Consider the following 20,756-nt stretch of genomic DNA (forward strand, 5'->3'; position numbering starts at 1 on the left):
AAAAAAAAAATACAGATCATTCATTACCCACATAACATTAAAGGTACTGCCATCGTCTTTTTTACATACTATTGTGTCAAGGCTTATCGTTGATAATACAATAAAAAAGACCAATTTATATTACGTCTTATTGACTATAAATCATAGATACCTACAAGTATATTAAATTTATTGGTGGTTTTAGAACAGCAAGGGATATAAAATATTGGATTAACTATGGCCGGCCCTTAAATAAATAGTAAGAAAAATGGATTTATATTGCAAACTACACATATGTTATTAACACATATATATATATAAAACAACAGTGACGTACAGTTCATAGATGCTGTATGTGCGGAGCATTCCCAAAAATAATCTTTTTTCCAATAATATTATATTAGTATTTATTGAGCAATTCTATGGTTAGTTTTATTGAACGATATCACAAAACTACTACTCCGCAAAAGCACACCACACATTACACAACTTGTAACGAAAGCCTTAGTAGATTATATGTAACTGTGTATATAGCACTCCAGCAAGCACGCGTCAAACAGTGGCGTGCGGTCCATAAATGCCGTAGATCCCATAGATCTCCGCATCCCTGCTAAGAATCGATATACTACGTTGTATTTATACGTAGCCGTCTGGTGAATTTTGCTAAACTTTACTTGTTAAGGTTCTATTTGTATGTATTAGTACTAAAAAATATACCAAACCTGCAAAGGCTGCAACATTATACTTTATACTAATTCATCGTCCGCTCGCCAAGATTCAATCGGTCACAAAAGCCTACGTTGATAATATTATGTGAATATAATCTTTTCAAAGGAATCCCTACACGCAAAAGTCACCGCACGCTACTGGTCATAATTATGTATCACTATATAAAATAATATTGATATTACAAAGAAGATAAGAATAAAATCTGTGAAAGACAGAAAAAGTTTATAGTTATACAATTTGTTGTGTTGAAATAACAGATAGATTTGCCGAGGTTGCACAATCTACCCAACAGGCACTTAAATTTATTTTTGTTTTTCAGACCGTAAATATTTAGCTGTAACTGAATTGCAGGAACCGCAAAAACCGTAACTGAGCCATTAAGCGGTATTCGGGATGAGCAGCACAAATAAATTTATTATATAATTTGAATTATAGCTCTAACTTCGCAGACGATTTAAAGTTATCTGAGTTCCATTCCGTACAATACATTTCACATAGCCGTGAGCAATGCCTCTATGTTCTTGTTTCAAATATATATTCCCCTGCGAAACTAAATTTGACAGTACACATCGGTACACGTATGGTGAAGCAAAAGTTTTAATTTAATTTGTAATAATTGGAAAAGGAAGTTTAGCCTGTATACACATCACTGTAAATTGCGGATGATATATTATTAGTACTTGGTACGTATTACAGCGGCAATGTGAAGCAACTTTCCGGAATCGCTTAATTTTAATACGTATTTTCAAACAATTAGTTATTTTGAAAGTTTGCTGATAGATTGCTAGACAAGGTATTTGTTTATTATCAACTCGACTCAATCAATTATTTCAATAAACTAATAAGTATTCATACGGATTTCTTCTGCGAAATATTACATCGATATATTTATAGATGATACAACCCATGGCGGGTCTAGACCTCTTTCAAAAACTTCCTCCATCCGATGATTCAGTGCCGACACTGTATTTGTTTTGTCCGGGCATTCTTAAATCTCCTGTCCAGGTCATCTCTTACCCTCAGGGGTTGCGGATTCCATGCACATGGCTAATCCACCGCAGACGATTCATCATATTATACCACGTGATTTTTTCGCCTGCATAAAATGTGTACAGCTCCTCATTATTCCTCAGAATGCCATCTTCTTGAATACACTCAAAGATTCTTAAAACTATTATTTCAAAGATATTCATATTTCTCTCACCCTATTTTACTGAATGTCCAGCATTATGATCCATACATCAATACTAGCAGAAGAGCTTTATTACTTTTTTCTCAAAAAATATATAGGAGGTACAAATAATAACAATGCATTTAGTTTTAAAATAGAATTCATATAGTTTTTTCAACTTTGTTTTAATAGAATCAGACATTTCGTTATTTTAAAATGGTGACATCGATCACATTAATATGATTTGATCTCACGGGACCCATTCGCTGAAAATGTTAGTAGATATATTTTGTTCCATAACAATTTATAATTTAACCCGAAAAACTAGACATTTTAAAATACTTCTATATTTAAAACACCGAATTAGGTAGGTACAATATCAGATATATAAATTGTCTAATGAGTGAACTAATAGATAAATAAAAATCACGAGATAAATTATTTTATATTTTTAACAACAATCAATACATATTTATGTGATTGAATAGCATAGAAATTATTTTTTAAATTATCTTCTTATTAATTATTATTTTGAATAAATGCGCTCTCGCGAGGTAAGCGCTAACGAAACAGCTTGATCATTTGTATGCGGGACGCCAGATATTTTGAAATTATGAGAAAAAATTTCATATTGAAAACCCGACGATTCACGCCAAAATAATCCTATACAATATGTGAAGCGAAACACAGTGTGTTTTATTTTTTTAAACTTTCAAGATATGCCATAGATAGTGCTTATTGAAATATGGGAAAAGATCGTAAAATTATGACAATTACACGATAGATGTCTTTGGGCATATTGAATATATTATTATTTGTGATTATATAAATACATCAATATGAAATTAAAAAAAATATTTTTCTTAAGAAGGTAGGCTATAAATAATCGCCTAGTATGGAGTCTTCGCCACTGGTATATTACCTACATGAGATAAAATCTTATTTACGTGATATATGATTTATGGAAATCAGACATTTAAATTATAAAAATATTGACATTTCTTTTATTTCGTAACTGTCAATTCATGGTGGAACTGCATTGTATTGTTGTTTTTATTTACTAAAACGCAATTTTTTTATAGTACTTATTCCACTTTAATTAATATATTAGGACTGGTTTCAAAATATTGACAATCAAAGTTAAGAATTAATTGTATGCAATATTGTTTTAGACATATTATTATGTATCATTTTTAAGAGGATGTGAGTCGACAGTTCGGAAAAACCTGTTCAGATTGATAACATAAAGGGTAAATGAGGGAGGACATCCGTACACTGGATCAATCAAATGAAAAATACGACGGGTCTTCATTGACAGCAAAATACCAATAACAATTAGATGAGGTTCGTGAGCAAAATAATAATTGTTCATGTAGACCACTATTCTCAATAATGAGATAACGGTAAGGAAAAATAATTTGTACAAAACTCAGTATTTTTACTTAAAAAAAGCTTGAAGTCCGCTTCGAAAGTTGTGGGCCGAGAATCTTAATCCTGAGTCTGGCAAGCTCGTTTGTATTTTTTTCCACTTTTTCGTTATACCAAGAGTATACTAGACCGAACAGGTTGAGCGACACCAAGACCCTCCAAACCAATCGCCCGCACCACACCCGGTCTTAATCGGGCATATCACATAGATCCATTTTAGATGTGAAGCATCATCATTTGTTTATGTCATGATGGCCAAGCGGTTACCCTGGCTTATAATACCATGAATCCCACGGGAGCAAGTAGCTAACATCCATTTTTCGTTAAAAACATGTTAATAAAACCTCCATTCTGTCTCAGTCAGGTCAGCGCGCACTTGACTTAAGTTACAAGATTTTAAATTAAAAGTAGTCATGAAAAAGAGGAGCATGAATAACAGACAAATATTGATAATGAATAGGTTGAGCAATTAACAATCATTTATCGATAAAAACCTTCTCCAGGCGGCCAAGATCTTTATCAGACTGTAGGGTACATAGGGCCATAATATGTTATACATTACCTATAAATGTACTAAAACCAAATTTTTATACGTAGGTATCTACTATCAATTATTAATGAAATTTAGAATAATATGTTACAACGTTTTTATTAGCTTGTATTCTTATTTGTCCGGTGGTTGTTTATCCAGTACAAATCTTGCAATCGATTTTTAACTAACTTCCCGACTAGCTAGACATTTGAAACTTTTAGAATAGGTATATCAGAACACGATGCCAATGCATTCTTTTAATACTTTTAGCCATCTTTAAGTAGAATTGAATTCATTTTCAGTTAATTCTGTTTTTCATGAAAAGTTATTTCGGAAGAAATCCGTAATCCAATCCACTATTATTGGTTGCTAAGTGGGTGGTCCTAGTAACTAAATTATTAATATATACGTGCGTTACTATGGAAATCAAAATGACATTTCAGTATGCTATATTTGTTTGTTTTTATTTACTCCATATCAAGTACAAGTTTGAGCATATTGAGCATAATAATTCAACAGGAAATTTAAAAACGTTGTATATTAAAGGTTATTTTTGTCTTGTAATTATTTTTAATATTATATGTATAATGAATAATATATTTTTGCTCTCACGCTGTGGTCAATATTTTTTTTGAAAGTAAGTTCGTGGCACCCATACTAAAATACCTGATAAAAATTCGCAGATAACTTGTAAAATCATTACATCGTAGTAAATAGGTATGTAAATTCATAGATATAACAATACTTTACTAAATCTTTAAAAAAGTAATCGCGAAAGCATGTAACTCATGGTGTGATAAATTTAACACGGTTCATTTAGCAACGATGGTTTAAAAGTTTATCTCAAACGTATATAGCGTATTTTTACGATTGGTATAAAACCGCGGTCGTATTCGCTTGTAAAGTTTTGTAAGACTTATATAAGACTTATTCAAATATCGCATACAACTCTAAACCTAAACTACAAGTTTACTATTCTCGCATGAACAAGATTACAGGTTAAATGGCTTTTGCATCATTTAATGGCGGAAGTAGGAATAAAACTCGGCGTTTAGTTTCGTGATAAGGCATTTGAGTTCACTTTGAGACTTAAAAGTATGTAAAATAATCAATTTAAGACTGGAAAGTTTGATAACAGCATATTGATGCCGCGAACAAGAATATCAATTTTAGTGTTATGCTATGAGTGTTATAATTTATAATATAACACGTAATTTACATACTATACGTGTTGTTAATGTAGTAATAAAAAGATTCCATCCACGACTACTGCAGCATTATATAGAGCAGCGTTTCTCAAAATGTGGTTCCGTGAAAGCATTTAAAGTTACATATTAAATTTTAAAATATTATATGCATCTAGTACATGGCCCCCACATCCTGAAGCGGGTCCCCAGGCCAGGATCTTTGACGGCCCTCCTACCCATTGCTGGGTTAAAGACAGTGGGACGCTATACAGAAGCATTTTCTAAATGGTGTTTCAGGTAAAATTAAGGGTATTCGGTGTATTTTTAACGATTTTTTGTATTGTTGAATTTTATGGAGTTGTCGAATATCAACACGTAATAATCAAAAATTCCACACTAGTTATTATAAAATTTTATAACTCTTTAAGTGAAATAGCTCCGCAGGCGACTTTTTTCCTATTAGAGCAAATTTGTGAAGAGTGTTTATCTCACTTATCAGGTCGACCCACCACGCCGCCCCCCCCCCCCCCCCCAAAGCCCGGGCTCCCAGCATAAAGCCCTGTCAGCCCCCCTCCCCTTTTGAGGGCCATGACCTAGTAACTACCTTTGTACGTTTATATCTGCCGGAAACCAATATTCAGACCAGGTAGATTTTACTGAACAGTGTGTAGGTATGCCAAATAATAGCCTTTATAAATTATTATCTAAAAATTCTAAAACCTGCCTTGATTATAAAATAGTATAATATCACCAATTCTAGCACTCCACCAATTAGGCACGCATACAAAAAATTGTTTGGGGGATCCATTTCAAAAAAATATAGATAATAATTTTACAATTTAACAAAACGATTTAACAAAATCTAGCATATCCCACTATTTATCCCGCCGACTACTTGTAGTTTCTCGTACTTTTTCGGGTACATTCCTTATACCCAGATACCCCCGCACTTTGAATCTATCTAACATTTACTTCACAATAAATAATGTGTTTCAATTTCAATTTATTAGCTATGCACTCAAATTAATAATACGTGTAGTTGGTATCTGAGAGCTTTCACAAAATCATTATTTATTTTTTTGGATACGTAGTAAAACAAACATTTTAAAGTATGTTAAGGGCGGACGTGCTCAGCGTGGGTCAAAATGGAGCTTTTATTCTATTTTCAAAGCATGATCCTGGACATTCCTTAAACGTTGTAGATAATCTATTTATATAATTTTGAAGCCTTATTATTCTTTATATGTATTTTAAACATTTGATGACTGCATAAAGTATTTTTATTACATAAAATAGTATTCTTTTAAACCTCTCGCTCTAATGTTTTAGAATATAGTCATATTTCAGTACATAAATGTGCAGTGGTGTTAAGATTTTTTATATTTATTAATTTTTAAACGCATTTATAAAACCAACAGTATAATTCATGTCGACATTATTATAGTGAAATATTTACGATAAAAAATTATATTGATAATCTCTGTGACCCCAAATTTGACAAGAATTAGGCATTTTATTATTCAAAAAATGGGCAAGATTAACATATTTAAAGATAATTCTAAAGATACTGATTATAAGCTATGTCTTTGACCATTTAAATGTGATAATCATCCTACGAATATTGATTGTTTTATAATAATTATTGATCTAAGAATAAGGTAGTGTTTTTTTGAAATACGCCATTTCTTTTGGCATTCCCCAGTGGTTAAGCTACAACATACGGCCGTAGCCATAAATTGACAAACTATAATTGAAGTAAGGAGTAAAATGATGTTAATGCGCGTGTTTGAACATGTACCTAACCGAAAAAAATCCTATTTTTTTTAACGGTACATGTTCAATTTGTCACATTGTTACACACACATTGTCAATTTATGGCTACGTAATGTAATAAAAATACTTTATGCAGTTATCAAATGTTTAAAATAAATATAAAGAATAAGGCTTCAAAGTTATATAAATAGATTATCTACAACGTTTAAGGAATGTCCAGGATCATGCTTTGAAAATAGAATAAAAGCTCCATTTTGACCTACGCTGAGCATGTCCCCCCCCCCTTAACCCTACTATGTATGAATTCATCCACTAAACTGAAGAATACTTTAAACTGTGTTTTCGAATAGGTTAAATGCCAATGACACCTTGCCCTATTTTCTCGTGAATTAGTAAAATATTTTTACCTAGCCAACGGAGTAGGAGTAGATCGTGACTTTCGTCACATTAAGTAGTATTCTTCATTAATGTGTAACATGTTATTGTGCATAGACTAAATTTTAGAGAGTATTTGGCGGAACAATAATAATCATTTTATTAATCTATTACGAGAAAAGATTAATAAATACCTAACAAGAAAAATCGGCATAGAGAAAAACTCATCCTTTCAAAATCACCTGTGTGTGAATCAATCAACAACCTAGTCCGTTCGAGAGACCAATTAGTTGGGAAAGTAGAGTATCATTTTGGCCTTTTACTCGTATTAAAGTAGGTAAGCACACAGATACGACTGAATGAGAAAAAAAAGGTTTATGATTAAGCTAATGGATGAATCAGAATCCTCCTCTGCCATTTATGAAACACAAAGCGTCCATTTGTAAAATGAAAACAGTTCATCCTGCGCTCGCCCTTTTTATACCTAACCTAAATACTTTCCGAAAAAACATTTCAAATAATTCTACAAAAATGCAGACATTCCGATATGAATTTTAGCAATTAGGAGGTGGATAGATAATACATATAAACGTGCTCGTATAATCATGTTCCTAAATTTGAACTGCATATAGGTATATACGACGGCAATAACCAATAACTAATTTTACCACTATTTACATTAGTTTGTACGCAACATACTCATTTATAAAATATGTATATTAGTTTGTACGTATTTACACTCATTAAATTGTCAAAATTGACGGAAATTAGGTCGAAAATGGCTTCTGATGGTCTTATAACAAGGTGTTGGCTGTCTAAAATTAGTCTATAAGGTATTATAATTAATTATAATATCTAATATAGTGTATATTATATAAATACATATATGTATATTCTTTTTAGCACTACAACACATTATTATACCCAATTATAGTATTGTATTAATAAAAACAATCACAAAAACACATAAATACATTGTGATTTGTGACCTCACCGAGTCGAACCCGGAGTCCTGGAAAACCGGCGTCTTACGCACTGGACTACGAAGGCACAATAACAATCATTTCACCTGGCCTCATATTCCGAGTAATCAACGTTCAGTTAACACCTTGCGCATGAAAAGCAAATGAAAACAAGCACTAATCGTCTTTTGATTTTAACATTAATCATTTTAATTTATAAATAAATATTGTAAACTGTGCGCTGTCGTGGTCTGTAAAAGATAGGTACACTGTTCTTCGCTCAAGTATGATTATTGTATTTTACCCCCAGCCTTAACATTTTAGTTTGTGAGTTTTATTTTACTTAGATCTTTGAAAACACTTTTATATACCTAATAGTTAAGATTCTTGTATTACGAGTGATTTTCAGTCGTTTTTTGATTGATATGAACTGACTATAAAGATGTTTGACAAGCCTTATCGGGTGAATAGGGTGAACGGTTTGCATATATTGGCTATGTTCTATATTTGAAACTAATGTATGTAAATAATACTCGTATATAGATAATCTTTCAGTTAAATTGTCTACAATAGAAATATAGTTACCTACTGATATTTTTATAGTACCTATACAATAACTTGAGTATTATTTTTAAGGATTTATAATTCACTACGCACAGGATATAATTTATATTAAAAATGTAATATGAAAAACATGCTCAGTACCTATTACACAAAATAAAATTAGTTCCAAAAATACTTACAAGCAACTTCAATGTATGCAGGCTGACTCTTAATCTGCCCTCGTCCAGTCCACGCAAAGCACTGGCACTGAAAAGAGTCTTTACCAAAGTATTCTTCAACTTGGTTTCTCGTCACATTGCACTCGGCTTCTACGATCCTTACGCCAGTTTGAGGATCTACAAATTCCAGTTGAGTGGAACCTGACCAACGTTCACCGTTGCACTTGAAGAATACCTATAAGAAAAATAAACATTACCATTATTTTTAAAATATCATTCAAATATGTTCTACAATACCGCAAACTGTGGGTTGTATTTGATTTTACAGTAAGGTACTTTGTTACAAACTTCATTTCGACTGAATAGTTTCTCTTTAAATACATTTCAAATGAAAAACTCGATCCTACGTATCGCTCTTATTCTGCGATGTACTTCGAAAACCATTCCCGAAGTCTGCCATTGTGGGCAAACTTCAATCAAACAAATAAGTAGTTAATTGAATTGGCGTTTCCGTGATAACTCCGTTTCCGTGATAGTGGTGGGTTAAGAAAATTCTTTAATTATTGTACAAGATCTGTTACCAGCAGTAGAGATTTCAGTTGACGAATCATTATGAATCTATTCTCACCTCAGTCATCTAAGTTGAGTATTCTTCGCGCATCATTAATTTACAGAACCACTAACTTGGCAAATCATTTTTAAATTTTAATTTAAAAAACAAAGGATAATTTATTTTTATTTTTACAAACGATCTATATTTATTTATAAGTGATCGAATGCCATATAAATTTTTGTTTTTAAAGCTGCAGTCATAGACAAAAATATTATGCCCAAATATTTTAATGCTGATGCATCGAAGCCTATCGTATTACATACATCGCGATAGACATGCTGAGGTCACGTGACATAACATCCATACAAAAAACATCAGCATCCATCGGCGAATAATCCGATACATACAATAGTTGAAGATAGGTGGCGCGCTGTGGCATATTTTTTTTAAACCTTTGACAGATGGTGCTGTAATCTGTAATATAAGTGATTATTTAAACACTATTCAATTAAAAATTGTTTTCTTGAAAGTAGGCTTTAAATAATCGCCTAGTATAGAATCTTCGCCACTGATAGGTAAATAGATATCTTCTTTTTCACCAATAATGTAAAGTTGGTTAAGTACATAGTATTAAAATCTTATCGTGCAGAAATATTGAAATATAAGGAAACACTACCACTTTATATTTACGTAGGTGAATTTATTTTTCACTTAATGCAATAATAATTTATAGATAATGGTTTTTGTTTACCTGTAAGGCATTGGCAGCTCTGCACTGAAGCGTGGCCGGTTTACTTTTAATGACGTAAGCATCTTTAGGCTCCAACAAGAATACAGGAGAGTTATCTGAACCAGGCTGCAGTAGATGATCAGTTCCGACAGGACCTAACATATGCTGATCCTCATCTTCTCCAATATCACGATCAATACTTCCAATGTCCTTTCGACTTGATGGAATCTTTGCATCATAATTGTCATAGTCCAAATCTGTATCGTCGTGTTTTTCTTCGACGGAGAATTTGTGCGCAGGATTATAAGGATCGTAGGCTTCCGGAAAATCTGGAGTATGAATTGGTTTTAAATCCTTATCGGACTTGGAAGTCTGGTTGGATTTCGACAATGTCTCCATGTCGAGTTTTTTCAATTCTTCTTGTTCATTCGCTGCGGGTTGTTTATGTGAGAAATCATCTGCAAAGAAATATCAAAAAAAATAGTAATTAGGCAGGTATATAAAATAATTTGTAGCAACTTATGAAGGATAAATTATATTGTTAACATAAAAAATTGGCCTCCCCCACACCTTTTAAACCACCTACATTATGTTTATTTATTTACATTAATTTATCATTTAATGATTGAATACGCCATACCTAGGTATTAACAGTAAAAGGAAATAAAAGATTTTTTCATCTTGTTTGCAGAGACGTGAAGATAGCCACTATAGTAGGCATTCGATCGCTTATGAAAAGTTGGTATGGTATAAAATGACATTCTAAGCTTAACTTTCATATTCGAGTGATTGGGGTATTATCGTCGTGCGAAAAATAGTGTTGTTGTTATTGTTGATACTTCGAATGTTAGACGGATACATATGTGGTAAATAAAAATAAAATAATTTTCAATTGAATAATATGTCGTTAGTATTAATTAAATAATGTATTACGAATTAAGAATAATTTGCATTTATCGTATGTTATTCAAAGACTAATGTGCCACGATCGAAATACCCAGTATATAAGGCAGCAGTGAAAAGTTGCAGTAGGTTGTGGAGATCGAGCAAAAATAGTGCACATTTTGTCAGTCATACGTATTTATTTTCACTGAACTAAGAATACAAATTGCAAAAGATGTTGATTATTTTTTTTAATTTACTTAAACCATGGTCAACCAGACCATAATAGATTAAAAAAATATTGAAAGTTATATATGATTAAATGGAATAATTATTGTAGATATTTTATGCATAGAAGAATATTTTTTATCTTTAATCAATTATGGTTTGGTTTAATTTTAAAATCTAATTAACGTTATCTGCAATTTGTATATTCTTAGTTCAATTAACAAATAAGACTTTGACTGGAAAAGTTTAATGTGCATTGTTTATATCGGATCAGCACAGCCTACCACCCCATATATAAAGCCTCGAGTCGTAACTAAGCCAATATTAATTATTGATAAAAAGAACTACTATATATTTTTTAAACATGTTATCTCTAATATTTAATCTATATTCAGAACTGCAGTAGCAAATAGGTAAAGATTTATTTTAGTAGGTACCCACTTAATTAAATACTAACTTACTTTCGTTATTAATTTCGTAGCTATACATACGTTCTCTGGAACAATAATACAAAATACTTTTACGTAGCCCCCTTGCCCCTACGCTAAAACTAAAAACTAACTAGCTAAGAAGCTGATCGAGTAAGTTTTAATTTGTCTTGACAAAGGGGCGGGTGTCGCCCACAGAAATGTGAACAAGGCACGAAAAACGAAAACATTGTAACAAAATAAAATCCTCATCAATTATTTTTTATTTATACCGCAACTATTTATGTAATAAAACTTTTTAAAATGTACTGCTTAGTGAATAGTAAAAAATATAATCTATCAAAATAGGATATTGTATTAAACGTTCACGAAATAACCGAAAGTGTAATTTAGTGGAATAAAATAATACCTACTGAAACTTGTCATAAAGAACAAACTTTTCCCAGCGCTTAAAGCTCTCAGGGGGATCGAAGTACCGGCGGAGTTTTATTATTTATATGACATCAATAGCAATTCCGTTTTATCTGTTTAACTGTGTATGATTGACACATACATGGAAGTATGATTGATGGACACCTTTTCAGATAAGTAGATATTTATTTATATAACTAAAATAATGTATTACAGATCATAAAATATAGGAAATACACAGTGACAAGCCTAATAATATAATCGATGTTGAATCAAACACAATAAGCTATCTACCAATATAACGATACTTGTTCAATAGAATCATATTATATACAAGTGATTGATATCACATATTTTTCTTGACCCATATCATTTAGTTACACATCAAAAAGAAGTATTGTCGTATAACCGCTTACTTTATTATGGAAAAAAGTATTGGATGGTTTTTTGTTGTCTTACGGAAATAACGAAATATTGGGTGGCGACCAACATCCCGACAAGTTGAATTCGCAACACATAGGAATCAGGAAATATCATTAGTTGATTATGCTTTGGTTCCAGCTCCCACTGTCTTAAATCATATTTCTGTCGCTTTCTATCGTACCATATACAAAGACAAATTCAACGTTGATATTTTAAGGAGATGCTATATAATATACCTATTATCAATACATACTGAATATAAATAAATAATCTATGTATTATCAGTTTAACGAAATGGCAGGTAAGTAGATATTTAAGGTTCAAGCAACCTGCATTTGAGCAAGAGTGCCTAATTGGAAAGTTAAGCTCATTTAGGTTTACATTATTATCACACCATTGCTATTTTTTAACAATAGCCAATTCTACATGGGAAAAGATTTTTTTACAGCTATATTAGGTATGAACCAAAATTTAGTAGAACGTGCGTTATTTAGGACATAGCATGATTAAGTGAAGACTACAGAGTTTTCACCTCCGGCGTTAATTTGTGGTTTATCATCAGGATATTCATGTGTGTCATCAAAGTATGGATTTAAAAATATCTCAAGAGTTCCGCCAAACAAAAAGCGCTGGGAATTACTGTTCCAGACTATCGGCGTATCCATCTGATATTAGAGTGTAACAGAGAAGAGATGGTGGAAAGCAATATTATAGGCGGCCGGGCTTACAGCAGGCTGTGGCACCATCAATAATAATGATGACATTTATACCTATACATAAAATAGAAAGGGTTTCAACCTTTCAACCAAGGGGGTTTAGATCTTTTCGTTACCGCATGTAAATCAATGGTTTCAACGTTTGGTTTGCTATTATACGCTTATATAAGAAACATGAGCAATAAGTAAACTAAAATAAATCTTATAACGAGTTAGTAACAAAACGCTGTATTTCTGTCAGCGAATTCAAACTCACAACCATCAATCATTTTCAACGCAACCACGAAATAGCGTTCACAAAAAAACTTTTTCCTGGATACATTTTCCGCATCTAGGTTGAGAGTTATTAATCGTTGTTATCTGGATCGCAAAACCTACCACGCCACACTCAATCGTATGGGTCATTTCACGCCGGGCGATGCAGCTCAATTAAATCTGACTCGGAGACGCTAGGGCCCATAAAACGTCAGTTTTGAGTTGTACCCATAAATAAACCGTGTGACAATATTTGAATATCTAAAACAGTATTCGACAACTTGTAGCCCAAATGAAATGTATGCCAAAAAAGCATGCTCTAATAATTGCATTTTAGATTCTCAATGAAACATGGTAAATTAATGTTGTCTGTTAATTATAACCTATGCAGTTTATTATATCATATATATATGTAAGTACATGATTATTGGAGCATAAGATGACAGATGGTGTCTCTCCTTGCAAAATATCTGTGTGAACTTATGCCTATAACACATTCCATACCTAGGTCGTCTTCATGGAGACCTCATTACTGAAAGAAACTGACTTTCGGTAAGCCAGGAGGAAAATTCACCACTCGTCAACCTCGTATAAAATATAGTGCCGAGTTGGATGAGCATCCGCAACTGGAGAGAAGCGAGCTTGGCCAGATCTGGATGGAGGCTGATGTTGAAGAGGCTAAAAACAACACAGGATTATAGCACCAGTAAGAAGACGAAGATGTATATACCAGACTGACACGTACATGGTACTAATATAATAATACAATCAAAAAAAGCTCCAAATGATTTGAACATTTCACGCATACAACACATGCATACGATTACATACGTATTGTAAAAAAAACATACATATAATGTTAAAACCAGCGTCATACTATCACGTGGCTTGAGGGTGTAGGTATTTAAGCCTATCAGGCCATCCGGTGCATATAACAATGTAATGTTTGTTATTGTGCACACTACCGTGACACTACATTTTTTTAGCTCGAGTTTAAATTGCGCTTGGGCATTGGTTTTCTTAAACAGCTATTTTAGAGCATGTTCTCTTTTTTAGTGTAACATCTATTATAAGAAGGTAAGATATAATATGTTTTGTTCAGTTAAATACTGAAGATTAAACAAAATTCAAATATAAGTAGTTACTGTAAAAATGCTGTCCTAGAGCTTTTTTACTATCGAACTACACAGCCTACCGACCATAACAAACATCCTTCGCCACTGGTATATCCAATGCAAGAGGTTCGTGCTTTACTTAATAAAGTTACCAGCGGACAGGATTCGGGTCATTCGTTATAATAATGGCCATATGACGAATTTGAAAAGCGTGAAACCACAATAAATAAATTAATACCGACTGTAGTATTATCTAAACACGGCGCGCCAACTTTTCCTGTAAACGTCCCGGCGGCTGATAGGGCTGGGCTATTTATCACGAGGGCAGTGTTCCTGGTCTGACCCTCTGAGCCCGTTGATAAATTGACTCGACTCTCTGTTCTACATTCGTGCATAAACTGCCGAGAATACTCGGTGTTAGATTTCGCGGTCCGAAAAATATTCTCTCTATTCTAACAACCGACATTATTATCATTGTTGTGATTGGTTCTTTTAATACTACGAGGGTGGGTCAATAATTCCTTAGAAAAAAGCATTAAAACAGTTTTTATTTTCGTATTTTTTTTTTATTTCTCAACATAATCTCCTTGGAGCTCAATACACTTGGTTAGACGTTTCTCAATTTTTTTTAAACCGTCAGAAAAATAAGTTTTCGGAAGGTCCTCAAAATAAGCATTTGTCCGATCGATGACTTCTACATTTGAAAAAAAACGTTGTCCACTTAGCCATTTTTTTAAGTTTGGGAAAAGGAAAAAGTCACTGGGGGCTAAATCTGGCGAATACGGTGGGTGGTCGACCAATTCGAACTTCAATTCTTCAATTTTAGCCATTGATCGTAAACATGTGTGAACACAGGCATTGTCCTGATGAAAGAGGATTTTTTTCCTGTTTAAATGAGGCCGTTTTTCTTCAATTTCGTTTTTTAGCTGGTCCAATAAAAATGCATAATAATCCCCTGTTATTGTTTTTTCTTTTTCCAAATAGTCAACGAAAATAATTCCACGTGCATCCCAAAATACAGTAGCCATAACCTTACCAGCTGATTTTACGGTTTTCGCCTTCTTTGGACATGGTTCGCCTTTCGCAATCCACTGCTTTGACTGTTCTTTCGTCTCGGGGGTATAGTGGTGTATCCATGTTTCATCTACAGTCACAAAGCAACGAAAAAATTCATCCGGATTGCGTTGCATGAGCAACAACAGGGCTTTAGAGGCCACCACCCTATTGCGTTTATTGTCGACTGTGAGCAAACGCGGCACCCATCTTGCAGAAATTTTTTTCATGCCCAATTTGTCATGTAAAATAGAAATGACGCTAACTTTTGAGATCCCTGTAACCTCAATTATCTCACTCAACTTTAATCTTCGGTCACTTAACACCATATCGTGGATTTTATTGATCATTTCTGGTGTAGTCACCTCTACAGGACGTCCTGAGCGTGGTTCATCCTTTGTTGATGTACGACCACGTTTAAATTCATTTAACCAGTTATAAATAGTTGCAAGTGAAGGAGCAGATATGCCGTGAACTAAATCCAACTCATTTTTTATTTCCTTTGCTGTTAACCCTTTTATATTAAAATGTTTAATAACAGCTCTAAACTCAATTTTCTCCATTTTTGTAAACAAGCAAATTTTTTTTTTAAATGTACGAAAATAAAAAACAACAACCCGACCAATCTGATTGAAACTTCGCAGCATACTGAATCGGTAGTGCCGCTGCATGAAAACAAACCGCTTACAGTACTAGTCGCGCCACCTGTCGGCTTTTCTAAGGACTTATTGACCCACCCTCGTACATACAACATGTCATTCGCATCGATGACAATGACAGAAGTGAAACAATCACATAAATGTATTGTAACATCACCGGCAAACGAACCCTGAGCTCCGGATCCTTGCGCACTAGAGTACGAGAGCCGCCCTTCATAGCACTGTACATATATGTATACGTTAAAGTGCCCACCACCACCCGTCATATATGCACAACCGTGGATATGCACGGCCGCTTTCTATGACGCTTTAAACGTGTCTGAAAGAAGTGATTTTAAGTGCTCATTCCGTCCCGAGACGGAGCCGCACGGGACTGATGCTGCAACCATGCACCGTAGTGCTGAAAGAAGAAAGTTAAGAAAGAAAATGTTTGTTTTTGGACTGGCTCTGCTGTCCGCTGACGTTAAGCGCTTTGTGTACCCGCATACTGAGTGTCACGAATTGAAATGGATGAGTCTACAGAAGAGTCGGGACTATCCCGCTCCCCATACGACGCTGCAAATTTCTCAAATGCCGCAAAGTTGGCCTCGGTTGCTACCAGATCTCCATGACCAATTGGGCCCGTGTGAGGACGGACCCTGGCAAACAGCTCCGCTCGTTCGAATTCCATAAGCGGGCAATCCCAGAGGATGTGTTCAACATCTTGGTGGTCATGCCCGCAGGTACAACCCGGCCCATCTACTATCAAGCCAAACTCGTGGAGTCTGGCGGCGAAGTTGCCATGGCCGGTGAGGAACTGGCTAATCCAGTGCGAAGGTTGGAGTCTTCTAGTTTGGTGCCTGCAGAATACGTCTGGAAAAAAACGGTAAGTGTGCCGCCCCTTGGGGGAGGCGGTCCACCTCGCCTGCCATGCCGCAAATGCGGTCTTGTACACAATGTCACTTACAGTCTTCCTGTAAGGAACGTCTTCGGATCTCTGCGGTGGTGTCAGATGGACACCGGCGAGTATTGTGCTGATCCCCCTCAAGAGGAGGGTGATCGATCTTCTGACTTGGACGTGCAGATCGAGGGGTAGCACCCCCGCGAATACGGCAAGCGCGTCAGTAGAAGTTGTGCGGTAGGCTTTGGTAAGCGAGATCAGCGCAAGTCGCTGCCCGCTTAATAGTACGCGTCTCACGAGAGTTAAGGAGTTTACTCGAGAATGCCAAATGCTGGAGGCGTAACCGGCAATTCCCATGAAAATTGCGCCGTATGCAACCTTAAGGGCTCTAGGCTTAAGTCCCCAATTGCTGCCCGCCATTCGGGCCATTCTCTGATAGGCCGAATTGGCCTTAGAGACGGCCGTCTTGGCGTGGTGAACGAAAGACAGCTTGTCATCAAGAATTACTCCCAGATACGTAACCCTTTCGGAGAAACGCACTGAGGTCTGGCCAAAACGAACCGTGGGCGGCCGTCGAGTTATGTTGACCCGAGAACTACCCCTGAGGAGGACAGCTTCCGTTTTGCTCGGGGCAAAGGTCAGCTTGTTCAGCAACCCCCAATTAAGGATTCTGCCCAAGGCGTCCGTGGCTGCACGCTCAAGTGCCGGTCGGCTCGTCGCCCCAACAAGCAGGAGCAAGTCGTCGGCGTACGCAACGAGCGTGCAGCCCGGAGGCAGTGGCAGGGACAGAACGTCGTCAAACAGAATGTTCCACAGAAGGGGTCCCAGGACGGAGCCCTGGGGACACTCCATGGTGGTCCTCCTGTGAATCAGGCTGGGGCCGGAGTCGTAGGTTATCTCCCTATTGCTGAAGTAGCTTTGAACTAAGGCAAAGAGGTCCCCGGGGATCTGTTTCAGCCTAAGCTTTGCCAGAACCAAGGGCCACCACGCAGTATCAAACGCGCCCGCGATGTCGAGAAAAATCCCGGCAACGAGGTCCTTGCCAGAGCTCTCCACAGAATCGATCACAAAGCGAATCGCATCCTCGGTGGACTTTCCGGGTCTAAACCCAAATTGTCTTTGCGAGATTGGACAGTTTTCCGACAGGTGGGACTCAATCCTGCTGTTTATCAATCTTTCCAATATCTTCCCGAAGACGGGAAGGAGCGTAATCGGTCTATACGCTTTCGGGTCACAAGGAGGGCGACTGCCAGCTTTGGGGATCACCGTGAGATGACCCTTTTTCCAGCAGTCGGGGAATATGCCACTACTCATGCATTCTTTGTAGAGTTGCGTGATCTCGTGTGAGGCAAGAGACCACGCCCTTCTCGCTAGCGCGTTATCTATGCAGTCAAGCCCCGGGGCTTTGCCAATCGGGAGGCTGGCAAACAGGATCCCTAGCTCGGACATGGTAGTGGCTGCGGATCGCGGAGTGTTTAAGGGGAGCAGCGCATAGACGCGAAGCTGCTGAAATCGGTCGTTGTCAATGTCGAGCGACTCGTTGTCCTGCGGGATAAGAGCATCCAACAGGACTGTGGCGGACTCTTCAGAGCTATTGGTGAACGATCCGTCGGGGCGCCGTACCGCCGACATGACTTTTCCGGGCCGTAAGCCCAGCTTCATCACGCGGAAGGGGGGGCCCCACGGATCATTGCCACCCATTTCAGTGACGAACTCTCTCCAGTGCACCTTCTTAGCCTTACTGATTGCCTTTTTGAACTTGAGTCTAGTGGTCCTGTAGGTGACCGCAAGCGGATGGTCCGCGTGCAGCGGCCCCTCCAGCGATCTTCGCGCTGCTTGTAAGGCCCTTCTGGCCCTCCTCATCGTGTCTCTCAGTCTTGTCAGTCTCGGCTTCCACCAGGGTGCGAGGTTCGGCGGTCTCGGGGTCGTCCTTCCGATAGTGCCCTCCGCTTTTTCAATAATGAGATTCGTGAGGTCCTCAGCCGCAGCGTGCATGTCCTTTGGCGGAGGGCGCGAGGCCATCCTGTCCAGACCCTCAGCAAACTCGCGGTCAAAACGTACCCAGTCGGTTCCCTTGGTCCTGAAACGCCTCGGCAGTGACTCGCTCACAAGTGGAGCGAGAGACGCGTGGCCCCTCTCGGTCCTGTAGGCGAACGTGATCAGACGGTGGTCGCTTGCTGACGCTTCCAAATGGACAGTCCAGTTCACGACGCGTCCGGCAGAACCATTGGATATCAAAGTGACATCAATGTGAGATTCCCCATTGTTGGTAGAGAATGTGGCTGGACCATTAGAGTTATTCAGCACCGTCAGGTCGTGAGTTGCCACGAGTTCCTCGAGGGGCGCCGGATTGTCCCGGCCAGACCGCGGCCCCCGGGGGGCCCACAGCCATGATTGAACGTTGACGTCCGCTCCCACTATAATCTGTTTGCCGCGGCATGCAACCAGAATTTTATCGAGCTGCTCGACGCATTTCAGGATGTTTACGCTGAATTTAAAGTAAGAAGAGACCACCAAAATGGAGTTCCCCGATCGGTCGGAGACCTCCGCTACGGCAAAGAGTTCGCTCGACAAGTGGGCAAGGTGTAGCACCACTAGGGTAGGATTCGCAACGAAGATGCAGGCCATGGACCCCAGGCCGTGGTGCATTACCCGACCCCCACTGAAACCCAGGTTGGGGCCGTAGGAGTAAGGCTCCTGCACCAGGACCAAATCGATGTCCATTTCCCGAACCGTCTTGATCAGCTCCGCCGAGTGTAATGAATGAAAACGGGATCAGGAACATACCTATGTAAATACCAAAGTGGTGGGATTTTTAGTTTCGCAGATTGCCAAAAACGCGCAGATACTTTATTAATCTAATATTTGGTAAAGAAAATATATCTTTCAGTACAAATAATGTAGTTATTAAAAGCATCGATATGCTATTTTATACGAGTTGCTATTAGCATTAGCCAATTTCGTATAGATCTTCTACGTTATAAGTCACAATCACTTCACCCCGATGACGTTCATTTGTTTATATTTAACGCTCGAGGTTCGACAAATTAAATTATTGATCTGTCGTCAAATGTCATTATGAAAACTGCTCATGTTATTTAATTAAGTATTCAGTAGCTTCGATGATTCATTTGAAATTGATAGTTAACTATACGAGTCAATAATGGTGGCATTTTCTTTACCTGGACGAAAAAATGAAAAGATAAGAAAATAGTTACTCTGCAGTCTGCACGTCATATAGTTGACTTTGGGTGTAGTATCATTATTCAAAACCAATCTAACGTCTATCACAGTGTACGACGTATGTGATAAGATATTATATTATTAAGGAGTATTTAAAAAGTTTTATTATTTTATTTAACAAAAATAACGTCAAGATACATTTTAAACAAATACCAGATCCCCCAGAAAGTCCGCAGATGTGAATCTGAGTGCAGTTGACGACTGACATGCGAACGGTAAACGCCGTCGAATTTATATTCGGCGCTGTTTTTGGAACATTTTATTTTACACACGACGTCGGCGACGCCTATATTTTTATTTCACATTAAAATAAGCCGCTGAG

General features: G+C 36.8%; 1 protein-coding gene across 1 annotated transcript in view; it reads right to left on the minus strand.

The window, feature by feature from the left end:
* The window catches only part of LOC147068089 (netrin receptor UNC5C-like), a 65,854-nt gene extending 45,939 nt beyond the window's left edge, over positions 1-19,915 (minus strand). The window contains exons 1-5 of the mRNA XM_085952588.1: positions 19,679-19,915; positions 14,885-15,051; positions 14,032-14,162; positions 10,163-10,599; positions 8,880-9,093 (exon numbers count right to left, since the gene is read on the minus strand). Of these exons, the coding sequence (XP_085808714.1) occupies positions 8,880-9,093; positions 10,163-10,599; positions 14,032-14,162; positions 14,885-15,051; positions 19,679-19,915 (1,186 nt within the window). The remainder of the gene's footprint in view (positions 1-8,879; positions 9,094-10,162; positions 10,600-14,031; positions 14,163-14,884; positions 15,052-19,678) is intronic.
* Positions 19,916-20,756: the final 841 nt, after the last annotated feature.

Source organism: Rhyacophila brunnea, unplaced genomic scaffold (genome assembly GCF_057557595.1).
Source record: "Rhyacophila brunnea isolate RB1 unplaced genomic scaffold, BYU_Rbru_1.0 scaffold_3, whole genome shotgun sequence".
In the NCBI taxonomy this organism is placed as follows: domain Eukaryota; kingdom Metazoa; phylum Arthropoda; class Insecta; order Trichoptera; family Rhyacophilidae; genus Rhyacophila; species Rhyacophila brunnea.